The sequence below is a fragment of the Phocoena phocoena genome, chromosome 15 (genome assembly GCF_963924675.1).
Source record: "Phocoena phocoena chromosome 15, mPhoPho1.1, whole genome shotgun sequence".
Classification (NCBI taxonomy): Eukaryota; Metazoa; Chordata; class Mammalia; order Artiodactyla; family Phocoenidae; genus Phocoena; species Phocoena phocoena.
This window is the reverse complement of record NC_089233.1, coordinates 72,775,498-72,798,020: the sequence shown is the minus strand read 5'-3', so window position 1 is coordinate 72,798,020 and position 22,523 is coordinate 72,775,498. Positions and strand designations below refer to the sequence as shown.

Here is a 22,523-nt window from a genome sequence, read left to right as displayed (position 1 = left end):
GACAGAGCACAGTGGGGAATGAAAAGAAGGATCAAGGATGAGTCAAGGTTTCTGGCCTGGACAACTGGAATGATGAGAGCTGCCATTAGCAAAGATGAGCTGACGATGGGTGAGCATGTTTGGGGTGGGGGTGGAGATTATCAGAAGTTTGGTTTTGGGGATATTGAATTTGAGATGCCTTTAGACATCCAAGTGGAGATGGCAAGTAGGCAGCTGGGTAAATGAATGTGGAATTCAGGGAGGCGGTCTAGACTAAAGATATGGGGTGCTGTCTGTACACAGATTACATAAGACATGGTAGTGGAGGGCATTTCTAGGTGCTGACTTGGCTGGGGGTATAAAAGACAGCTAGGCCACAACTCTGTGCTCTTCTGACTTGGCAGACACCCTGCTCCATGCAGGCAGCCAAGACTTCCCTTATCTACCCACCTGCATTCTTATCTCACTTACACCCTGCATATTTACTGCTTGGAAGTAAACTTGAGTAAAAGCATCTTGACCCAGTTGCTTTTGCCCATGGTATGGACTAGCTCACTCACATCACCTCCCTTCCTAGACACACACACACACACAGTTGTTTGTATGTTCTAGAGGCTCTTGGAAAACCTTCAGAGGTAACCTGAACAGCCCCATCTATGTTAGCTGTACAGACATGACCAATCCTACTGTGTTAAAGACTGCACTCATACTTGTGGGGTTTCTAGAAAGCCCCTCACCCTACCCATCCCTACCTCTAGACTCCAGACCCCAAGCCAGAATAGCCCACACCCATTCATACATTTACGTCTGTTGACTGAGCACTTACAACTTGTCCTGAGTGCAGTCAGGTCCAGATGGAGGACAGCCCCTGTGCCTCCAGGAAGCTCCTAGTCTAATGGAAGTTAAAGGACAGTAACAGCCAGGGTGATAAGGAACATGAAAGCTAAGTCCAAGGAGGGGAGGGGCACACAGCAGCTCGGTGTATCAGGGAAGACTTCCTGGAGGAAGCAACATCTCACCTGGTTTTGTAAGTCAGAGTGAACCTAGCAGTTGGGGGGGGGGCATGTGGTTGGTGGAGCAGGGCATTCTGTTTGATGGGCAATCCACCAAACCACTATGATGGGAGAACTGGGGGAGGGAGGGGCAGACCACAAGTAGCTTATACAGTTGATGCCAAGTGTGTCAGAAGAAGAGACAGACGATGGGGGCGGGGCAGACATCTGCCTAAGGACTTGTTTTACAGGAATCCAGGGTTACATGACCAGGAGAGGTAGGCAGGGGTGGGCTTCAAAGCCTGTGGGTAGTCTAAGGACCACCTGCAACAGAAGCTCCAGAGGAGCCTGATAAAAACATAGAAACTCGAAGTCTGGGCTACACCCAGAACGACTGAATTCACAGGGTCTGGACCCAGGAATCTGCGCTATTTCACAGGAGCCCCAGGTGATTCTAACACACGGTCTGGTTGGAAAGCCACCACACAGATTTCTTCCGTCACTCCGGCCCTACCCTTGGTGACAGAGGACTGGTTCTCAGGGCTCCTAAAAGGCGCCGGATGATTCATTTTCACCGTCACGGAAATGTTGATGTAAAACACTCCCAGCCAAACCCAGGGAGCTCTGGGAATTACACTCAGACATGGTGGGCGGGGAGGGAAGCAGGAGACGAGAAGGAATTTCTGGCAGGGGTGGGAGGAGGGAGGGGAATTTTATTTGGTTGGTTGGTTGTTTCTTTGGTGGGGAGGAGGGGATGGGGTAGGAGGTCCTGTTCAGGTACCCAGCAAACACGCCCTAGTCCCCAGCTCTTCCCAGGCCTCAGGGACAGGAGGCAAAGAACCAAGGAAATAGGCACTTTTTATTCCACACCCAGTGAACTCCACCTACCGCACAATACGAATTCCTCAGCACATCCTATTATCCAGGCCGCCGTATAACAGAACTTTCTGCAGTGATGGAAACATCTGTCCTCGCTGCCCAGTACTGCAGCTGCCGATCACTTTTGGTTACCGAGCACTTGAAATGGGGCTAGTACGGCTGAGGAAGTACACTTTCAATTTCAATTAATTTCAATTCAAACACACATCTGGCTAGTGGCTACTGTCCTGATAGCGCCACTTGAGGCCCTGGCCCAATCCAGGGGTCAGCTTGGTTCAAAAACTGCCTCGTGGGAGGGCACGCGGCAGAAGCAGCCCTGGGGGTCAGTCACCACCCACCTCGGAGGGAAGCAGCAGCCCAGCTGTGAGGAGGGCACGCCTCAGAGCGGGGGGACGCCTCGGGCGCGCCGGATGAGGTTGGCCAGCCGCCTGGCCAGGCCGCCCTTGCTGGGCTCCTCAATCTGGAAGGTTCGGGTGAGGAGGTTGTAGAAGGAGCCGTAGCACACGGCCACCACTGTGCACGTGAGGCAGATGACGTTGTAGGGCATGCTGAAGTCCGGCGTGGGCAGGCTCACCAGCAGTGGCTCCGTGTAGAGCCGCACGAAGTAGCTGGAGCTGTCGGAGGCTGGGAAGCTGGGGGTTGGGAGGGAGAGGTGAGGCTGGACCGGCTGCTACCCCGCGCCGTCTTGCCACCCCCTCCTCGGACCGCACTGGGCCAGTCTTGGCAGTAAGGGTTTTCAAAGCCTTCTTAGCCTCAAAGCCTTTTAAAGCTCAACACAGAAATCTGATCACAGGAGAGCAGCTCCGGTGCTGAGGGAGAGGGAAGGGGCCCTGCCTTCACTTGGCTGCCTTTTCCTTAGCCTTCTGGTCTCAGCCTAAAGGCCATCTCCTCAAAGCAGCCTTCCTGAATGACCCACCAGACTACTCCCCAGTGACCCTAGCAGCTCCCCTCTAGACTGAGCCCAAGAAGGGCAGGGGCAAGTCTGTTTTGTTTACCGTGGTACACACGGTGCTCTCTGAAGTACCTGGCATCTGATAAGCGCTCAATTAAATATCTGTTAAGGGAAATAATGAGTAAACTTGGGCTATACGTACTGCGCTTCTCACCTATTGATTCTCCTAGAAGCTCTTTAGGATCATTCCATAAAGGTTGTACAAATATTAGAGACCACTTGGGTTTTAATTAGGACTGAGGGAACCTACTCATTACTTTGGAAGAGGCAGCATCTAGCCCCAGCCCAGCCCGCAGGAACCTGATCCTCTGTGCTGGTGTCACGGCTGAGGTCACACTTACAGGGTGTTGAAGAGGGGACTCTCTTCCCAGTCCACGGGTTGGGCGGTCACCTCGCTGGGCACGAGGGCACTGAGGACAGATGGGCTGCAGAGAAGCAGACAGATATTCTGTGAGCCGTGTTCCTCACGGCTCCTCCATCAAGGGTAAGTGGCAGAGAGGGTGGGTCAGGAGGGTGGGGGCAGCAGGTCGGGGGAGCCCACCTGACGTAGAAGCCGTGGTTGGGGTCCGGGGTGTACTCAGTCCACTTCAGCAGCGCCCGCTCAAACTGGATGGAGACCTTGGTGACCGAGCTGGCCGGTAGCTGAATCAGCATCTCCAGGAGGTGGGGCTGCATCCGGTCCTGGGCAGGCTGGTAGTGGATGTAACCTGGGGGAGAGGTAGGGGCCACCCATAGCTCTTTTTTTGTTAGTTAGTTAGTTAGTTAGTTATGGCTGCATTGGGTCTGTGTTGCTGTGCGCAGGCTTTCTCTAGCTGTAGCGAGCGGGGGCTACTCTTCATTGCGGTGCGTGGCCTTCTCATTGAGGTGGCTTCTCTTATTGCGGAGCACGGGCTCTAGGCGCGTGGGCTCGTGGGCTCTACAGCGCAGGCTCAGTAGTTGTGGCGCACGGGCTTAGCTGCTCCGCGGCATGTGGGATCTTCCCGGACCAGGGCTCGAACCTGTGTCCACTGCATTGGCAGGTGGATTCATAACCACTGCGCCACCAGGGAAATCCCACCCATGGCTCTTTCCTGGGCTCAGACTACCTGCACCTCTCATCCCTACCTATCAAGGCCTTGGGGCCTGGATCGGGGTGCCCAGAAGGAGGGCTTTGGATCACAGAAGCCAGGCAGGCTCACAGGAGGGAGGAGGATCGCAGAAAAGGGAAAAGGTGTTTCCAGGGCAGCCGCCATCCCAGGACGTGTTCAACCTAATCCATCTTCACATCATGAAAACTGGGCCACCAGACATCAGGTGCCTCACGTGATGCGAAAGGCAGTCCACAGAACCACCTGGGAAGTTTTCTTGCTAAAAATATAAGACCTGAATCTAATCAAATTTCTAAATCTAACCACTGATACTCAAGAATACACAAGGGACAGGAACATGTTAAACACGGGCAAATCCAGAATGTAGAACATCCTATACAACAAATGACCCAGTTTTGCCAACAAATAAATTAAAAAAAAAAAAAAAAAAGCCTGGGAACTGTTTTATAGGTTAAAGGAGATTTAAGAGTACCACACTAATCAAGACGTGAATAACAAGGGAAATGGGGGTGAGGGGGAGTGTATACGGGAGCCCTGTACTTTCTGCTCAACTTCTCTATAAACCTAAAACCTAAAAGTCTATTACCTTAAAAAAGAGAGGGAGAGAAACTTAAGAGCATATCAAGCAAATGTAATGTGACGAGGTTACTTTGGTCCAATTCAAACAAACCAACTATAAAATTATTTTCAAGAACACTGGGGAAACAGGAGTGACAATGATAGATTATATATTTGTGTACTTTAGTATTTAAAGGTGAATTGATACAATGTCTAGAATTTAAGATACTCCAGCAGAAACATAACCAAACCAAAAAATAAATAAATAAAGGGAGAGATGAAACAAAAAAGACGGGAAGCTGTGGAACAGAATAGAGAGCTCAGAAATGAACCCACACATATATGGGCAATTAATCTATGACAAAGGAGGCAAGGATATACAATGAGGAAAAGACAGCCCCTTCAATAAATGGTATTGGTAAAACTAGATAGCTACATGCAAAAGAATCAAACTGGACTACTTTCTCACACCATATACAAAAAAAACCTCAAAATGGATTAAAGACTTAAATGTAAAACCTGAAATGATAAAACTTCTAGAAGAAAACATAGGCAGTATGCTCTTTGAGCTGGCAATATTTTGGGGGGTATGTCTCCTCGGGCAAGGAAAACAAAAGCAAAAATAAACAAATGAGGTTACGTTAAATTAAAAAGCTTTTGCACAGCAAAGGAAACTATCAACAAAATGAAAAGACAGCCTACTGAATGGGAAAGGTATTTGCTAATGATATATCTGATACAGGGTTAATATGCAAACTATACAAAGAACACATACAACTCAACGTAAAAAAAACCCCAAAAATTACAAACTGGGCAGAGGACCTGAACAGACATTTTTCCAAAGAAGACATATAGATGGCCAACAGGCACACAAAAAAATGTTCAACATCACTGATCATCAGGGAAATGCAAATCAAAACCACAATGAGATTATCACCTCACACCTGTCAGAATGGCTGTCATCAAAAAGACAGCAAACAGGGACTTCCCTGGTGGCACAGTCGTTAAGAATCCACCTGTCAATGCAGGGGACATGGGTTCGAGCCCTGGTCTGGGAAGATCCTACGTGCTGTGGAACGACTAAGCCTGTGCACCACAACTACTGAGCCTGTGCTCTAGAGCCCACAAGCCACAACTACTGAGCCCAGGTGCCACAACTACTGAAGCCTGTGACCCACAACAACTGAGACCGCAAGCCACAACTACTGAGCCCGTAAGCCACAGCTACTGAAGCCCATGTGCCTAGAGTCCATGCTCCGCAACAAGAGAAGCCACCGCAATGAGAAGCCTGTGCACTGCAATGAAAAGTAGCCCCCACTTACCACAACTAGAGAAAAGCCCGTGTGCAGCCACAAAGACCCAACGCAGACAAAAAAAAAAAACAAACAAAAAAAACGACAACAAATGACAAGTGTTGGTGAGTATATGGAGAAAAGGGAACCCTGGTGCACTGCGTTGGGAACGTAAATTGGTGTAGCCACTATGGAAAACAGCAGGGAGAGTCCTCAAAAAATTAAAAATAGAACTACCATACAATCCAGCAATTCCACTCATGGGTATTTATCTGAAGAAAATGAAAACATTAATTCAAAAAGATATATGCACCCCAACGTTTACTGAAACATTATTCACAATAGCCAAGATATGGAAACAACATACGTGCCCATTGATAGACAAATGGATAAAGAAGATGTGGTACATATAAACAATGGAATATTAGCCCATAAAAAAGAAGGAAATCTCGACATTTGCAACAACATGGAAGGACCTAGAGGATCTTATGCTAAGTGAGATAAATCAGACAAAGACAAATACTGTATGATATCACTTATATGTGGACTCTAAAAAATAAAAACAAATGAACGAACATAACCAAACAGAAACAGTCAGAGATACAGAGAACAAACAGGTGGTTGCCAGAGGTGGGGGGGGGGGTGGGGGGCAAGGAGAGAAATAGGTGAGGGAGAGTAAGAGGTACAAATTTTCAGTTGCAAAATAAATGAATCACAGGTGTGAAATGCACAGTGTGGGGAATATAGTCAATAACTACGTATAATATTTGTATGGTGACAGATGGTAACTAGACTTATCGTGACGGTCATTTTGAAATGTACAGAAACACTGAATCACTATGTTATGCACCAGGAACTAACATAGTGTTATAGGTCAATTATACTTCAAAAATGAACAAAAAAGGGGACTTCCCTGGTGGTCCAGTGGCTAAGGCTCCGTGCTCCCAATGCAGGGGGCCCGGGTTCCATCCCTGGGCAGGGAACTAGACCCCACATGCCGCAACTAAGAGTTCGCATGCCGCAACTAAAGGTCCTGCATGCCGCAATGAAGATCCCGCACACGGCAACAAAGATCCCGCGTGCCGCAACTAAGACCCACTGCAGCCAAATAAATAAATAAATAAATTTTAAAAATAAAGAAATAAACGAACTCATAGAAAAAGAGATCAGATTTGTGGTTACTGGAGGTGAGGGGTAGGGGGAAGGGGAATTGGATGAAGGCAGTCAAAAGGCACAATCTTCGAGTTCTAAGATAAGAATTAGGGATGTCATGTACCACGTGATAAATATAATAGGCACTGTTGTACATTATGTATGAAAGCTGTTATGAGTAAATCCTAAGAGTCCTCATCACAAGGAAAAAACAATTTTTTTTCTATTTCTTTAATTCTGTATCTGTACAAGATGGTGGGTGTTCACTAAACTGACTGTGGTCATCATTTCATGATAGATGTAAGTTAAACGAGTATGCTGCACACCTTGAACTTATAACGTGCTATATGTCAATTATATCTCAATAAAACTGGAAGAAAGACATCAACAACAACAACAAACAAAAAATAGTATATGAAGCTGGAGACTGCTGAGGCTGGATAACGGGTACATGGGGGGTTCATTACACTATTCCATTTGGGTATGCGTTTGAAATTTTCCAGAGCGAACGGTTAAAAAAACAAAAGAAACAAACAAAAAACCCAAAAACCCTACAAAATACATTGGTAGGATATTCGAAGTAGAGATTTTGAAGGTGGTACAGATAGTGGGGCTGAAAATAAGTAAAACTATTAACCACAGGCTTGAAAATATGGGAAACAACAGAGGGGTTTAGAGAAGATTGTAAGTCTAGCTGTTTGGGATGTGCTGTAACCTCTTCCTACGAAGTCGTCTTCTGTATTACTAGTCTCCCTCCACTCCAAACGAAAACAAGTGCTTTTGTGCTATGCCTGGCATCTCTTAGAAAGCACTCAGTAAATATTAACTCCTCCTTAGAAAAATAATAGAAAATAAAAACAAATTTTAAAAATCACACCTCTTTACCCCACCCGAGGAAGCCAAACCATCTATTCCAGCTGTTATCTTCTTTGTTTCCAGTACTCTGTTTTTCTTGCTAATCCATTCTCCACCTGAAAGAGCCTATGAATCATCAGAAAACAAAAACATGTGCCCAGAGCACCAGGAAGCAAGCGAAAAAGACATGGAAACTCCTGCCCTTATCAAGTCCTATTAAGAGTCACCAGAACTATGTGGTTTAACTCTTTTGGCTTTATAAATACTTCCAGATCTGGCATTGGTGAGGTCTCCCTTTCCATTTCTCAAACTATTCCTAACTCGTGATGCCTGTGTAGACTGCCGAGGCACTTCCGGAATGACGCTGAGAACTGAGGCTTTGGGGGACCTGGAGGGGAGGTGGGGGGCTGGGTCGGGACTTGGCACTTACTTGGTTTGTTCTCCTTGCCCTTGGAGGTGATGGTGAGGGTGTGCACGTACAGCCGCAGGTACCAGGGCACAGTGTCCAGCAACAGCACAGGGAAGGCCCGGTACGGGTGGGTGTTATACAGCAGCGTGCTCAGCTCCCCGTTGTGCAGCCCGTAGCCGCTCACGTACCGCTGGGCGTACAGGAAGGGCGTGGGTGGGGCCTCTGTTCAGAGAAAAGTCAACAGTTAACCACTCCTTTAAAAAAATAAAAAAATAAAAAAAATAAAAAGCATCACTCCCCACCTTCACTCCCTGGGCCAGGTTCAGAGTCTCAAAGCCAGGGAGGGGAGGGGGTAATGCTTTGCCATCAGAACTGGGAAACCTGCATTCTGGAACCATCCCTGGCTTCCCCAACCCACAGCAATGATAACAGAATTACTAATATTTACTAAGTACTTATACAGGCCGAGCTCTGTGCCCCTTCCAACCCAAACCAAGTGCTCCTCACGATATTTCACACTTTTCCTTGGTAACACTGAACATAATCACAATTGTTTGATGCCTGCTTCAACTATCAGATGTTAATGTTGCTCGAAAGCAAGGTACTTCTGTCTTCAAAAAAAATTTTGTTGACTGAATGAATGAATGCATGATTGACCTCCATGTTTTCCATTAATTACCTCACCTGATCCGCTAGGTATTACTGTCCCCACTTTCAAGACGAGGCAGTAAGGTTAGGAACTTGCCAAGGGCACAGAGCTTAGAAGAGGTGGAGTTAGAATCAGGACGTCTGACTCAAGAGTTCTGGGTCTAAACACAAGCCTGTTACCTCGTGGTGAAGAGGCAGGACTGTGAGTCTCCCCCACGAGCTGAACCCTCTGTAGCCTATGGGGGCTGCGGTCGCCCACCTCCCACCCACCATTCCCTGGGGGTCTCTTCCACTTGAGCTGGAGGTTGAGGCTGCGCGAGTTGTTGATCACGGCCGTGTCCAGCAGGTCGTAGACGGCATAGGTCTTCCGGGTGCCCAGGACGACGTCCTGGTACGTGGTGAGCGGGGGCGGGTACACCTCCAATGTCTCATTGTCCTGGGGACACAACGGCAGGGCTGAGAAGCGAGTGGAGGGGCAGGCTGGCCTTGGGGGCTGCGGGGGGGGGGGGCGATGTGTGTGGCTGGAGGCCTTAGTCTTAGTACCTGGCTATAGTTGGTGACGTCCACATAGACTCGGCTCTCCGAAGCCAGGGGGCAGGGTTCTGTGAGGGTTCGGGAGAACATCCGAAAGAGGGACCAATCTGAGGAGCAGAGAGAGGGGTTGAGCAGGGGCGGGACTAGGCCTGCTCCACGTAGATGGGGTGGGGCTGGCAGTGGGTGGGCAGAGATGGGCTGCCAAGGTAGCTTACCTTGCTTCCCCTGCCCCGTGACGAAGGCATCAAATACAACGGAAAGGGTCTGCCTCAGCTCCCAGGAGATGCTGGCACAGCGTGCATCCTACCACGAGGGCCAGAAGGCAGCAGTGAGGACCTGCCACTCCCCCAGCCGCACAGCCCCAGGGACTACTACCCGGACTCAGTCCCTTGTCCATTCTGTACCTCCCCATCCATCAATTTGCTACCATCCACTACCGAGCACTTGCCCTCGTGCCGGCAGCTTTACGCGCATCACTGGGATGAACCATCGCCGACAACCAGAGGAACTGATACTACTATTATTCTCATTTGACAGATGAGAAAACCAGGGAAATAAAATGACTCACTCAAGGCCAAGTCAGCTGGTGAGTGGCTGAGCTAGCAGCTGCACCCACACGGCTATCACTCTTAACCACGACGAAGACTGAGTGAATGCTTGCCAGGCAACCGCTCGGTTTCCGTGGTGCGTGGCCAGTGCCCTGATTCATCATCATCACATCTCCCACTGACTACTGGCTCAGCCCTCGGTAGACACTGGGCTATGTGCTTTACCTGCACCTTCTCTCAGAGCCCCTGGATGGCCCCCATTGCCTGCTCCCCGTGACTTACTCTGCAAACAGGGCGGATATGCACTGCCTGGGAGTGGTAGCTCGTGTGAAACAGGCGATCGGCCTTCAGCAGCACAGAGAGGCCTGCCTGGAGGAGGTGGCAAGAGAGAAAATGTCAGTACCCCACACGGCAGGGCACCCGGGCATGGGGCCGAGGTTATCTGTCAGGCAGTGAGGGGGCATCTGCCGACTGCATCCACTCTCTGGGGCTCCCACCTACATTGAGGCCCCTCTGGCCTCACCTTGGAACTGCAGGGCAAGAGCTTCTTCCACGGGGTGAGGTTCTCAGTGCAGACGACCTCCCGAGGCAGCACCGCATAGCGCAGGAAGGAGTGATCTGTGCCTGAGAGATGGAAGCCTGTCTGGGGAGGCTCTCGGGGTGCCCCTCCTCAGGACCCACACATACTCTCTAGCACCACCGCCCTAACAGTGTCAGCTCAGGGGGAAGCGGGGAGGACACCCCCCTTCCTTTAGGAGAAGGCAATGCGGAGACAGCAGAGTCTCGGGAAACCTTCCTCTGGCGCCTGCACACCCAGGGGATTTATGACCTGGCCCCGCTGAGGAAGAAGGAAGCAGAGGGGAAAGGAGGCAAAGGCTTGGGTAGGAGGAACAGGAAGAAGGAAAGGGCCACGGAGGCTGTCTCACCATTGGCCAGCCCCAGGGGTTTGAAGGAGGCGCTGGGCGTGACTGTGTTGGTGGAGTCAATGAAGTTGAGAGAGGCGCAGAAGATCCCCGAGAGGACGTTACTGAGCTCCTTCCAGGACTTATCCACACTAAACGGAGACACAAACCCACTCACTGTCCCGGGGCTGCGTCTGCTTCCTCCCTCAAAGCCTGCAGCTGGCTGCCAAGCCATGAGGCCAGCTAGCTGCTGGAGCCGGAACTGCCCCGTTCAGCCTGCTTCCTGGGTCTCCCCAATCAGCCCCTTCTTCCTCACTCCCCTCTGGACACCCCTGCATCCCCAGAGGCCTCTGCTTGGGTGGTTCCTCCTCCCACCTAGTAATGCCCTCCTAACTCCTCCCTGCTCCCCTTCGAAGAGGTTCCCTCCTCCAGGAAGCCTTGCCGCCCTCCTCAACCACAGCCTCCTCCTGGGCTGCTGCAGTTCTGACTATCCGAGCCTCTCACCAGGGTCCTCCTGGGAAATGGCTGGGTGGCAACAGTATCTCGTCCTAAGCATCTTTTCTCCTCAACTAGGCTGTGAGCAACCTGAGGACAGGGAGCAAGTCTGGGTCACCCACGTACCTCCCACAATGCTATGCAAAACGCCCCACACGCCAGAGGCTGAGATCAGCTCACTGATCCAACCTGAGGTGTGCTCAGCTGGGCAAAACGACATACTTCCCTGTGAATACCCTGGGTGAGTCCTGGTTCTACGCTCAGGGGTGGGAAGTCTTACATCTACAGAGGCTCACTGAGCAAGGGAAAACAAGCATTCTAGGACCCCACAGAAACATCAAATTACATTAGACTTTTTTCTTAGAGAAATACCAAAACAGATTTGCTCTTTATACTAATAACAGAATAAAACTAGAATTCTGAACATCACCTCCATATTATAGGTAATTATGAGGGGAGACAGTGACAGCAGAGCAGTTGGGACAAAAGGCAAAGAAGCCAGGGTTCAGACAAGAGAGGAAGCCTTGGCTACTGTGGGGTTTGCTCCTCATTTGACATCACCTTAGAGCCGTCCTGGGGGTTTTCAACAGTCCTCTGTTCAGAGCTTTCCAATTGCTCCAGTCCTTAGGCCTCAAATAAAGATTGCAAACTGGAAGCCTGAAAGCTCCACCCAAACCATAGCCACATTTCATTTGACGAGCACAACATTAACCCATGTGGCATTTCTTAAATTTTTTAATTACTTGCTGATACTTAGACTTGCCAATTTTCACATTAAAATCCAGATTGCTGGTAACTCTTTAAAAATGAGAGTATCTGACGACCCTAGGCCCCTATTCCCACGTGGCAAGAATCCATAGGAGCTGAGTGGCAGCTGTCCTCCCAAGCTCTGCCACAGTCCTCATCACTCCCTATTCTGACTCCAATTTTTTTTTTTTAATTATACACGTGCTACTGATTTCCCATAGTCGGATTAAGAGGATGCTGTGGTCCAACCACAGTACCTAACCACCCCCCTCCGCCCTGCAAATAAAAGCAATCTTTCTAATACAGAGATCTGGTGTCTTGTAGGCCAATTCTAGCCCACATATATTTTGTTTGGCCCTTGTGGCATTTTGTTATTATTATGTGAATGAATGTCTTTTAAAAGGCTATCCAGTTTGCCACAGCTTCCTACTGCCTTACATCTAAGTAAGCTTCACGTATTTCTTATCTGCCTCTGTAGATATACACATGCGCTACCTCAGGTCTGGAAGTATTAGGGGAAGGAAGTATATTCAGCCAAGTAAAGAATGCCACTACGTCATAATATTTCTTACTTCCAACGCCATATTTACCCCCATGGAACTGCTGCCCCCAAAGGCAGTAGCAGGAGGACAACACTTGCCCTGCCATGTTCCCACCACGGCCTGCCACAGGCCTCAAGGTGGGCACTCACTCAGTGACGGTGTCTTGGAACCAGGCCCACAGCTCTGCACCTGATGGGGCCTGCAAGAAGGGTGTCCCCCAGTATCGAGTCCTCCAGAAGCCTTGGGTTAAGGACAGGTGCAGCTCCCGTAGAGAATACTTGGAGATCAACTGCCCCAGTGCTTTGGGGAAGAGCCTATAATGAGATACTGGAGAAGGAGGTGCAGGTGAGTGATGATCCTGGAGGGAGGGTTCTCAGCCACCCCGAAGAGACAATACACCCCAGTTCTGGGGTCAGAGGAATCTAGATTCCTGACCAGACTCAGTCACTTACAAGCGATGTGATCTTGGACAGGTGCCTTACCTCTCTATACCTCCAATTTCTTCCTTGTAACCATTCACAAAACTTATCACCGTGCCCAGCACCCACGATAAACCGTAACCGTCAATAGCATCAACATCAGTGTTGTCAACAGAGGGTTTTAACTAAATGTTTAGAGTGGCAGCCTGGAGCTGCGGAGAGAGCACTGGACTAGAAGTCAGGAAGAGTCACTGCCCCTCTCCGGGGCTCAGTTTCTTCACTGGTATAACGGGATTCTTCAAAAACTATCCCATCCTTCTGCAAGGACCATCTTTGTCAGGCCCCAAGCCCAGGGACCAGAACCTCACCCAGGGATCAGTCCTCGCCCCCAAGGCTAGCCTCCACCCCACTCCCAGCAGGTGCCACAGATATCTTTCTCCCGTCAGTGTCCTCTTCTCACCTTCTTCCCGCTGCAGCTCCGAATCCCAGCGCGTGCGGAACTGGAATGTGGCGGCTACGTCCCCAGAAGGCAGCGGGGTGATGACGAGCTCCTCCCGCAGGCTGTCGCGTGGGGGCTCCGTCTGGCCCCAGACGCCCGGCCCGAGAAGCAGCAGCACCAGCAGAGAAAGCGGCGCTGCCGCCGCCATAGCTGCGGCTGTTTCCGCCTCCCAATGGCCCCGCCCCCGCTAAAGGCCGGCCTCCAATAGGAAGAGCGTCTGATAAGCGACTTCCGGTGCCGTCCCGGAAGCCGGGGTGCGGCTACCACAGCGACTGCCAGGATAGGCCTTTGAAGGGCTGCTGGGTGTAAAGGGGCGCTGATAGGGCACAAAGGGCAGTGGGCACGTGGCGTGGCTGGGATCTGGATTGAGGACCCCCTTCCCCACGACAAAGTTCTTAATAATACCGACCGCCATTGTGCCCCGTGATAGTTGAAGAAACAGACTGAAAAATGTTATTACTTTTGCAAGGAGACACTGCCGGGCTCCTGTCTCCCTGAGCTTCGTGTCTCTATTTGCCCTGTCCTAAGCCTAGACAAGAACTTTACTGCAAAACCCTCAAATAACTCACCCTTTTATTATGAAAAATTTCATAATTTTTCATAATCAAATTTTTTCATGATTTATCACATATCAGCCTCTATCTCCCCCAATTCATCTTATGTTTTGATGCATTTCAAAGAAATTTCAGACATAAGGACACTTCCCCTTAAATAGTTCAGCATGCATACCATTAACTAGAGTTCCATAGTTGTTTACATTTTTCTTTTGGTGTAAAATTTACAATGAAATGCTCAACTCTGAAGTGCACATTCATTGAGTTCAACAAATGGATACACCTGTGTAACTCTTGTCAAGATATGTTTGGAAAATCCCTGAAAGTTGGCTAATGCCCCTTGCCAGTCAATGTCTGTGACCCCTGCCTTCCAGCTGCAACCACTGTTCTGATTTGTCTCCAGAAAATGGATTAATCTGTTCTAGAGCTTCGTATAAATGAAATCATCATATAGTATGTGTACTTTTTTTGTAAAAGGCTTCTTTCATGGGAAGAATGTTTTGGAGAATCATTCATGTTCTTGCATGTATCAGCAGTGTGTGTCTTTTCATTTCTGTGTAGTATTCATACATTGTCTGAATATACCATAGTTTATCTGCTCTCCTGTTCATGTACACCTGAGCTCTTTCAAGTTTTTAGTTCTTATGAGCTAGGCTGCTATACAAGTTTCTTTGTAGGCATATGCTTACATTTCTTTTAGGTAAATATTTAGGAGTGGTCAAAGAATAGGTATATGTTTAATTTTACAAGAAACTGCTAGATCTTTCTCCAAAACGTGTCATTTCATACTTGTACCAACAATGTATGAGAGTCCCCATTGCTCCACATCCCGGTGAACATTTAATTTGCGGGGCTTTTTCGTTTTTGCCACGTGGGCGTGTTTGTAGTAGTATCTCACTGTGGTTTTCATTTGCATTTCCTTGGTACCTAGCGATGTTGAACAGCTTTTCATGTGCTTCTTGGCCATTCATATCTTTTTTGCGAAAGATCTGTTAAAATCTTTTTCCACCTCTCCCCTTTTGTGCTGATTTGAGTTGTAGGAGTTCCAAGCAATTCCTGCTTTGGTTTTTCCACCTGCCCAATGGGGTACACATTCATGAAGGATTTTGTAGACAGTCTTTTGGTAAACTGACAACCATCTGGCTCTGAAGAACCAGAGATTTGGTGTCTGCCAGGTCTGCCTAGATATACCCCTGACCAACTGGAGAGGAAGTGTCAAAAAGACGTCTTTGTCTCATTACGCTCTCATTCCACTTACATCCAGTGTTCCCGCCCCACTAGACATGGAATAGAAGGAAGGCCACGAGCTTAGATGTCAGACAGACGTGGGTTCAAATCCCCACACCAGCCTTTAATCCATATGAGCGTGAGCACCGGAGCGCCACTCTTCCTGCTCTGTAAAACGGATACACCTGCTTTCAGGGTTGTTGCAAGGATCAGAAATTAGGTACACGTAGAATCTGGAATGTAGTAAGTGCTTAATAACCTCTACTAACCTTCACTCAAAGAGCTCTATGAGGCAGGCACTATTATCTCCATCTTACAGATGAGTAAACTGAGTACAGAAACTGAGATAATTGCCTAAGATCACGGTGAGTGATGGAGCCAGAACTCGAGTCCACACTATCAACTTCAAAAACAAATTTTTTAAGGGAGTTGCTGTTATGATTATGATTACCGTGTATTTCTATGCTTTGTTTCCTTTTGAAATTGCCTGTCCCCATCACTCAAGACCCAGCCACCCCCAGAGAAGACTTGCCTTCTCCCTGTCTAGTGTGCTACAGCCCACATTATAGTTCCATTATCTGCGGCCATGTCTCTTCCTGGAAGAGCTCTTGGCCACCTTAGTGTTTCTGTTGCGTAAGCAAGGAGGCTAGCACATAGTGGGGGCTCAGTAATGTCTGAATGAACAAACAACAAAACATCATAACACCGTCCCATGTTGTCCCCACACCGCCGTACTGTTCACAGTATCAAGTTCTGTGCACCCCTGGGGACTGCTGAAGTGTGAGCCGTCCTGGGAATCTTCCCCTGAGATGTGGTCCCTCTTATTTCCTCCATAGCATAGGATTCTACAGGAGGAGTCTGTCTTCTTCCCTCCTCTCCAGAGTCTATGACAAGTCTATGCAATGGACAGAAGACACCACACTGTGGCTTGGAGACTGATAGCTGGGCTGCTTGCCTCGGAGTTGGAGCCAAATCATCCCCCATCTCCAAGGGCCCTGTGTGGCCTCAAATAAAACAGTCAGTTGGAGATGCTGGCTCTGGCTCTGAAGGCCAGCCAAGCCCCTGTGGTTTGGCAGAAGAAGAGGTCATTGTCCAAACAGGAAGTGGTCCTGGGGTCTCAGCTGACCCTAGATTTTCCCAGGCAGGGCTGGGGCTCATAGCAGCTGAACTGGAGGCTCCCCGTAGGCTCACAAACAATTCCACCTCTCCAGAGGGCTGCAGATCCCTCTCCCCGGACAGGCTCCCTGCCCCAGACCCCACAGATCTTAGCATTGTGTGCCTGGGGTTGTTGACATGCTGACAGCAACCAAGCTAGGCTAGCTTCCCATCATTCACCTTGGAGGAGGATGGGGAGATCCCAGGAGCTGAGAAGCCCTCAGAGCTGAGCTGTGGATATTATGGGGTGCACCCCAGGAGAAGGCTCAGCCGCAGTCAGACAGGAGGCTGAGCCTCGCTACTCCAAAGGAAGGGACAAAGAACAAGAGGACAGAGACCATGTCTTCTGTGGGCAGCAAAGTCATCGGCAACCCAGAAAAACCACAAAATTTAACATGAGGCTGGGCCCTGGCCCAGCTTAGTGGATGATCTCAACTTGGACACAGACACTTTTAGACAACAGGAACACAGAACTCCCACAAGTTTTTCAGTAGCGCTAGGAAAAGCACTTAAGAACTGTCACTTACAATGGCCTCCTACAGGGGTAGAAGCAAAATGGGGCTATTGGGAAGACTGCACCCCTGTCACTCAGCCTGGATGGTACAAAGAGCTTTGGGATTTAGGCCGAAGGTCACTGACTCCATGGATGGTTTGATGTATGAAGGGAGGTGGAATGATTTATTTTTTCTAATATGAAAAATGACTTGATGTTCCTTAAGGCTAGGTCCTATAACCCTCCCTTTATTCCAGTCTCTTCCTGGGCAAGCTCACTTGCACCCATTCCTAAACTTACCTCCTATGCACTGATAACCCACCTACTGATTTTCCAGCCCAATCCTCTGATCTAAATTCCACTCTCATGGGTCCAAGTGCCTACTCAAAATGTCCTCTTGGTCTCAAAAGCAACTCGAACTCAACATGTCCAAAACCCAATTTATGGCCTCTTCCCCAAACCTAGTGCTCTCCTAAACTCCCCATCTGGATGAAGAACCCTCCAAATTATCCTGCTACACAGGGCAGAAGCAAGGATGGCACCCCTGAGCCCTTCCTCTCTCACACCCACCTATGAAGATAGTTTGAAATTTGCCTCCCCAATATCTCTCCATTCCTTCCACTTTCCTACAACCACCCCACCTCCACCCTATTCCATTTTTACCTAGATGGCTACAATCATCTCCTGGCTTCCAGGCATCCATTCTGGTCCCCTCCAATCAGTACATCTCTACCAGGAGTCCTTGCACCCATTCTCCCCCTAAACTACTCCTACTCCACTTTCAGATCTCAGCTCAAAACCACTTCCTCCAGGCAAACACCTCTTGACCTCTCTTAATAGGCTATTAACTCCTTCCTAGCACTAGTCCTGGTTGCAGTTTTACATTTGGGTCCCCAATAGACCCTGAAATCCATAAGAGCAGGATGGGGTCTTTTTTTTTTCCTTTTTTTGTGCCACTACCACATTCCCAAGGCCAAGCTCAGTGTCTTACACATGTTAACACTGACATTTAATATTTATTGAATGAATGTCATTTATTTGCTCATACCCTGCCTCAACCCAGTTAAGCTAATCATCACCACTATCTTCTAGGCCACCGTTGTCTCTTGCCTGGATTACTGCGTTACGTCTGTCTGGAGCCTGTCCTCTTCCAGTATGTTCTCTACACTGCAGCCAGAATTATCTTTTTAGGAAGCAACATCAACCACTTGTAATCCTTCATTACTCCCAATAAAGTTCAAAGTCGTAACGTGTAAACTGCTAGTTATCTACCCAATGACTGCTGTCCCCTTGTTTCTCAGTAACATAACCCTGATTTTATCAAGACAGCAGGGTGTCCTACCAAAGGACTATCCCAGCCTCTGCAGTAGCCAGGGTGCTTCTGAGAGGTCTGACAGGAAGTATAGGAATCAGACGCATTGGTAATTGAAACTTGAAGGGTTATTGTCTTTCCAAACGCCAGAATTTCCTTTCTTCTAGATAATGTTGTGTCCCTAAGTCTATAAAACATCTGTAAATGAAACATCCCTCAGGTTACCAAGTTCTGGCCAATGAGATGTAAGTGGATGCTATTGGTTAGAACTTCCAGAAATGCTGGTCGAGGTGGGACTCGGCAGCAGGCCGGGCCTTTTTTGCCCATCCTTAATCTCTTCTCCTTCTTTCTACCAGCTTCAGAGACATGATGGCTGGGGCCTCAACAGTCATTTCAGCCATAAGGTATCAATGAGAATTCCAGCCATGGGCCTTAGATGGCTGCGCAAAAAGAGCCAAGAAGGACCCTGGTGTCCAATAACTGTGGAGCGACCACATCACCCTGTGCTTTGGACTTCCTTTACATGAGGAAACCAGGTTTATACCTTAAGTCACTGATATTTTACTAGCAAACTGAAACTTGATACAGGCTTCAAAGCGTTTCACGACCTGACCTTTGTCAATCTTGCCTCTCCCTTCATCTGCTCAAATTCAACAATTCAGTCAAGCTGAATGTTTTTCAGTTCCCCGGGACTTTTCTCTCCATTTAAAGTCTTTCCAAGCTGCTCTTTCTGCCTGGGTTACAGCCCCACCTGGCTAACTCCTCCTCATCCTCTGCAACCCAGCTTAAAAGTCACCTCTTCAACGACCATAAAAACCAGGCTAAGATGCGCATTTTCTGGGAACAGAACAGTTCCTCGGCACGCTACTTATTACGCTGTGAACTGTGGTGTTGACTTGATTTTCTCCTCCATGAAGGCAGGCAGCCTGTCTTGTTCAAAACTGTATTCCAAATCGGCAGCTAATTCCAAATAACGACTTTTTGAATACATGGAGTAAATGAGTCATGGGAATATGGTATTGGTTAGAGAGCTAAAGAAATGTGTCGGGTTTGATATCTGTACAATGTGAACAGATGAAGTGGAATGGTTGGCATATTATCATCTGTTTATTATTCATACCGTGCCCTGTTCCGAAAAGGATGTAAGGAAGCAGGATGGCTGGAGTACCATCTCACTGGGAGTGTTAAGGAGTTCACGTCCATTTAGAGACACTGGTTTAGGAGACGCTATCAGGAGACTGCAGGATAGTTCGGAGGAGGGAAGAGTGCTAAGAAAGGCAGTGGCATCTTGTCCTATCTCATCTTCCATCTCCTCACTTGCAGGCCCTACCTCAGGAGTAAGCCAAAACCTGGCAGGGAGGTTGCAGCAGGGAAAGGTTAGCAGTAAAGCAGGAGCGGGTTAATTCCCAGAAAGGTACACCACCCACCGTCCTTTCCCCCCTCTGGTGCCTACTGCAGGTAAAGAGTCTGGTCTTCTCCGAAGCGCTCTGGCTGGGCCTGCGGTCTCAAGTGGAGAATAGGCAGCTCAATCAGTCTGTAGCTGGGGGCCCACTGCTAGCTGCAGGCTCCAGGCTCTGCCCCGCCATCTCCCCCATCCTCCTCCTCGTCAGACTGTGCCAAGGGCGTGTCTGCTCCGCCATCACTGACATCCGGGCTGTGCGGATTGGTGGAGGAGTCAGAGGACGAGGAGAAAGTGCGGGATGTGGTCCTGTCTGCCGTGGGCATTGGCAGGCTCGGCTCCTCGGGACGGTCGTCCACCCCTGCTCAGAGAGAAGAGCCCGTCAGGGCCACGAACAGGGCTTCAGAGGACTCTTAGAGGTGCTCTGGCCAGGAGACACTGAGGCCCAGAGGGGAGCAGGGACTTGACCAGTCACCCGGCCAGGCTCCTGACTCCCAGTTCCTTCCACTTCACCGCACCACATCTGGGATCTAGAGTCTCGTCAATCAAGTCAAGAGTTCAAATTCTACCTACGTCACTTCCTTGCTACTGAGTAGTTTTGGGCAAGTCACTTACTTTCCCTCTCAAGGACTCTGCCCCTCCTCCGTAATAAAGGGACCCCGAAATTCCAGAGGGTTTTGAGGATGAAATCTGAGAATGCTCATAAACTGTCTGGCACATAGACCACCAATAAATAGTAGGTTTTCTTTTTTGTTTTGTTTTTGTTTTGTTTGCGGTACGCGGGCCTCTCCCTGCTGTGGCCTCTCCCGTCGCGGAGCACAGGCTCCGGACGCGCAGGCTCGACGGCCATGGCTCACGGGCCCAGCCGCTCCGCGGCATGTGGGATCTTCCCGGACAGGGGCATGAACCTGTGTCCCCTGCATCGGCAGGCGGACTCTCAACCACTGCGCCACCAGGGAAGCCCAATAGCAGTTTTAAGTAAGAGAATATCTATCTTATAGGTTAAGGATGTGGGCTTTGGAGTCAGATAGCTCTGGTTCGAATCCAGCTTTTCCACTTTCTGGCTATGTGACAACAATATCTCTGAGTCTAATGTCCCTCTTTTATATATATATATATATATATATATATATATATATATATATATATATATATATATTTTTTTTTTTTTTTGGCCGCATGCCATGTGGGAACTTAGTTTCCTGACCAGGGATCGAACCCACGCCCCTTGCATTGGAAGCTTGGAGTCTTGACCACTGGACCACCAGGGAAGTCCCTCTAACGTCCTTCTTTATAAGATGGGAATAATCCCACCCGCCCTCATAGGACATTGTAAGGACTGAGATAATACATGTAAAATAGCTTAGCACAGTATTAGAAACCTAATAAAGTGCAAAATAAATATTAAGATGACTAAAACTGCTTAAGTTGTCTAATATAAAAATCATATTTTTATGTAATTTTAATTATGTTTATTAACTACATTAATTTCACAAATATAAAATTGACAAAGGCTAAAGGGGTTGGGCCTTCCTAGAGTTTTGGATTAGGAATCTGTAACCCAGCTTCCCTCAAGGTCAACTTCCCTGAAATCAGAACAGACAGCTTTTTCATGGGTGGAAATGCCCACTCCCAGCCCCTACATGCATACTTCCCCAGTCCAGCCCTGCAACCTCACTTCAGAGCCCTGATATCCGACTCTGGCTAACCGGTGCCCAAGTGCCCGAAGTAAAGGGGCATACCAGATGTCTGGGGGGTCGGTGGAGGATCTTCGCAAGGCAAGAACACGTCAGCTCCGTCCTGATCCCCAAGGTCGATAAGTTCCACTTGCTCAAGTGTGTCCACATTCACCTCCATGGATGAGATACTACCTATGGGGGCTGCAGATCAAGAAGGGGGCAAGTCAGGAGAAGCCAGGCCAGAGCTGACAGGATGGTCAGAGACATATGTCAGGTCTGGAGATAAGACGTTTAGAGGGCCAAGAAAACCAGGGGGGAGGTATCAAGATTCAGGACCTATAGGACTTCCTCCCTGCCCCACCCTAGTCCCTCTCCCCAGGATTCAGAACTTACGTCTGTGCGACTCGAGATGCAGGTGGGACAGGGGGAAGACAAACTCTGTCTCAGGCTGTAAAATGTCCTCAAAGAATTTCTGCCGTTCCCGGAGGCGGAGCTGCTGGCGCTCCAGGGCTGCCCGCGGATTTGGGTCCATGTCAGCTCCTGGAAGAGCAAGTACAGCTATGAAGTTGAGAGGGGATTCCGTGGGGGCCTGGGCTTGGGGAGCCCCCCTGCAGCCAGCATCCCAGCACTGGGGCCTCTGGACTTGACAACCTCCTCCCCTTTCCTAAAACAAAGTCCATTACCACAAACTTCAAGTCTCACGCAGAGGCGGGGCTGACCCTAGCTCCACAAAGGGGATGCCAGTTCCAGGCACAGCAAAAGAGGCTCCTCTGTATTCAGGGAACGCAGTCAATGGCCAAGTCTCTGCATCATGCCCTTCGGAGAGGGGTTGGAAGGGCTGGTTCAGCTCAAATGGGGGAGGCACGTTTTCCTCTCAATGGACCCAGCCTCTCCTCAGAAGGCTGGGGAAGAGGACAGAGAAAAAGGTCCCTTCCTCCAGGCTGCAGCTCTGGTTCCTGGCCATTCTTCAAAACCCAGACGAAAGCTAAAGTACCCCCTCCCCTACTCTCCCTCTCTATACACACACACACACACACACACGCACACACACACACACCCCACCACCAGCATCCCCTCCAAATCCTGCTCTTTAATCACAGACGTGACTTCTAGGCTTGGCTCTGCCCCTAAGGAAGTCAGCTTTCCAGCCTCAGTCTCCACATCTGAAAATGGCATCATCCTCCTACCTGCCTCCAGCACAAGACACAGGCGGT

At 49.1% G+C, this 22,523-nt stretch overlaps 2 protein-coding genes across 5 annotated transcripts; both read right to left on the bottom strand.

The window, feature by feature from the left end:
* Nucleotides 1-1,812: 1,812 nt before the first annotated feature.
* PIGT (phosphatidylinositol glycan anchor biosynthesis class T) lies at nt 1,813-13,664 on the bottom strand. 4 transcript variants are annotated; one of them, XM_065891876.1, is made up of 12 exons: nt 13,452-13,664; nt 12,722-12,899; nt 10,813-10,940; nt 10,410-10,510; nt 10,169-10,255; nt 9,554-9,641; nt 9,348-9,445; nt 9,075-9,240; nt 8,178-8,378; nt 3,344-3,509; nt 3,144-3,227; nt 1,813-2,482 (listed from the first exon to the last, which is right to left on the bottom strand). In XM_065891876.1, exons 1-12 carry the CDS (start codon nt 13,636-13,638, stop codon nt 2,230-2,232), a joined length of 1,737 nt encoding a protein of 578 aa, XP_065747948.1. In that variant the 5' UTR covers nt 13,639-13,664; the 3' UTR covers nt 1,813-2,229. The 4 variants fall into 4 exon arrangements, with proteins under 4 accessions (XP_065747948.1, XP_065747950.1, XP_065747949.1 ...); XM_065891878.1 differs by lacking the exon at nt 8,178-8,378 and having other exon boundaries at nt 2,230-2,482; nt 13,452-13,638; XM_065891877.1 differs by lacking the exon at nt 10,813-10,940 and having other exon boundaries at nt 2,230-2,482; nt 12,762-12,899; nt 13,452-13,638.
* A 5,656-nt stretch (nt 13,665-19,320) lies between these two features.
* Nucleotides 19,321-22,039, bottom strand: DBNDD2 (dysbindin domain containing 2). Its single transcript, XM_065893349.1, has 4 exons — nt 21,961-22,039; nt 21,703-21,849; nt 21,373-21,510; nt 19,321-19,991 (listed from the first exon to the last, which is right to left on the bottom strand). Exons 2-4 carry the CDS (start codon nt 21,839-21,841, stop codon nt 19,786-19,788), a joined length of 483 nt encoding a protein of 160 aa, XP_065749421.1. The 5' UTR covers nt 21,842-21,849; nt 21,961-22,039; the 3' UTR covers nt 19,321-19,785.
* Nucleotides 22,040-22,523: the final 484 nt, after the last annotated feature.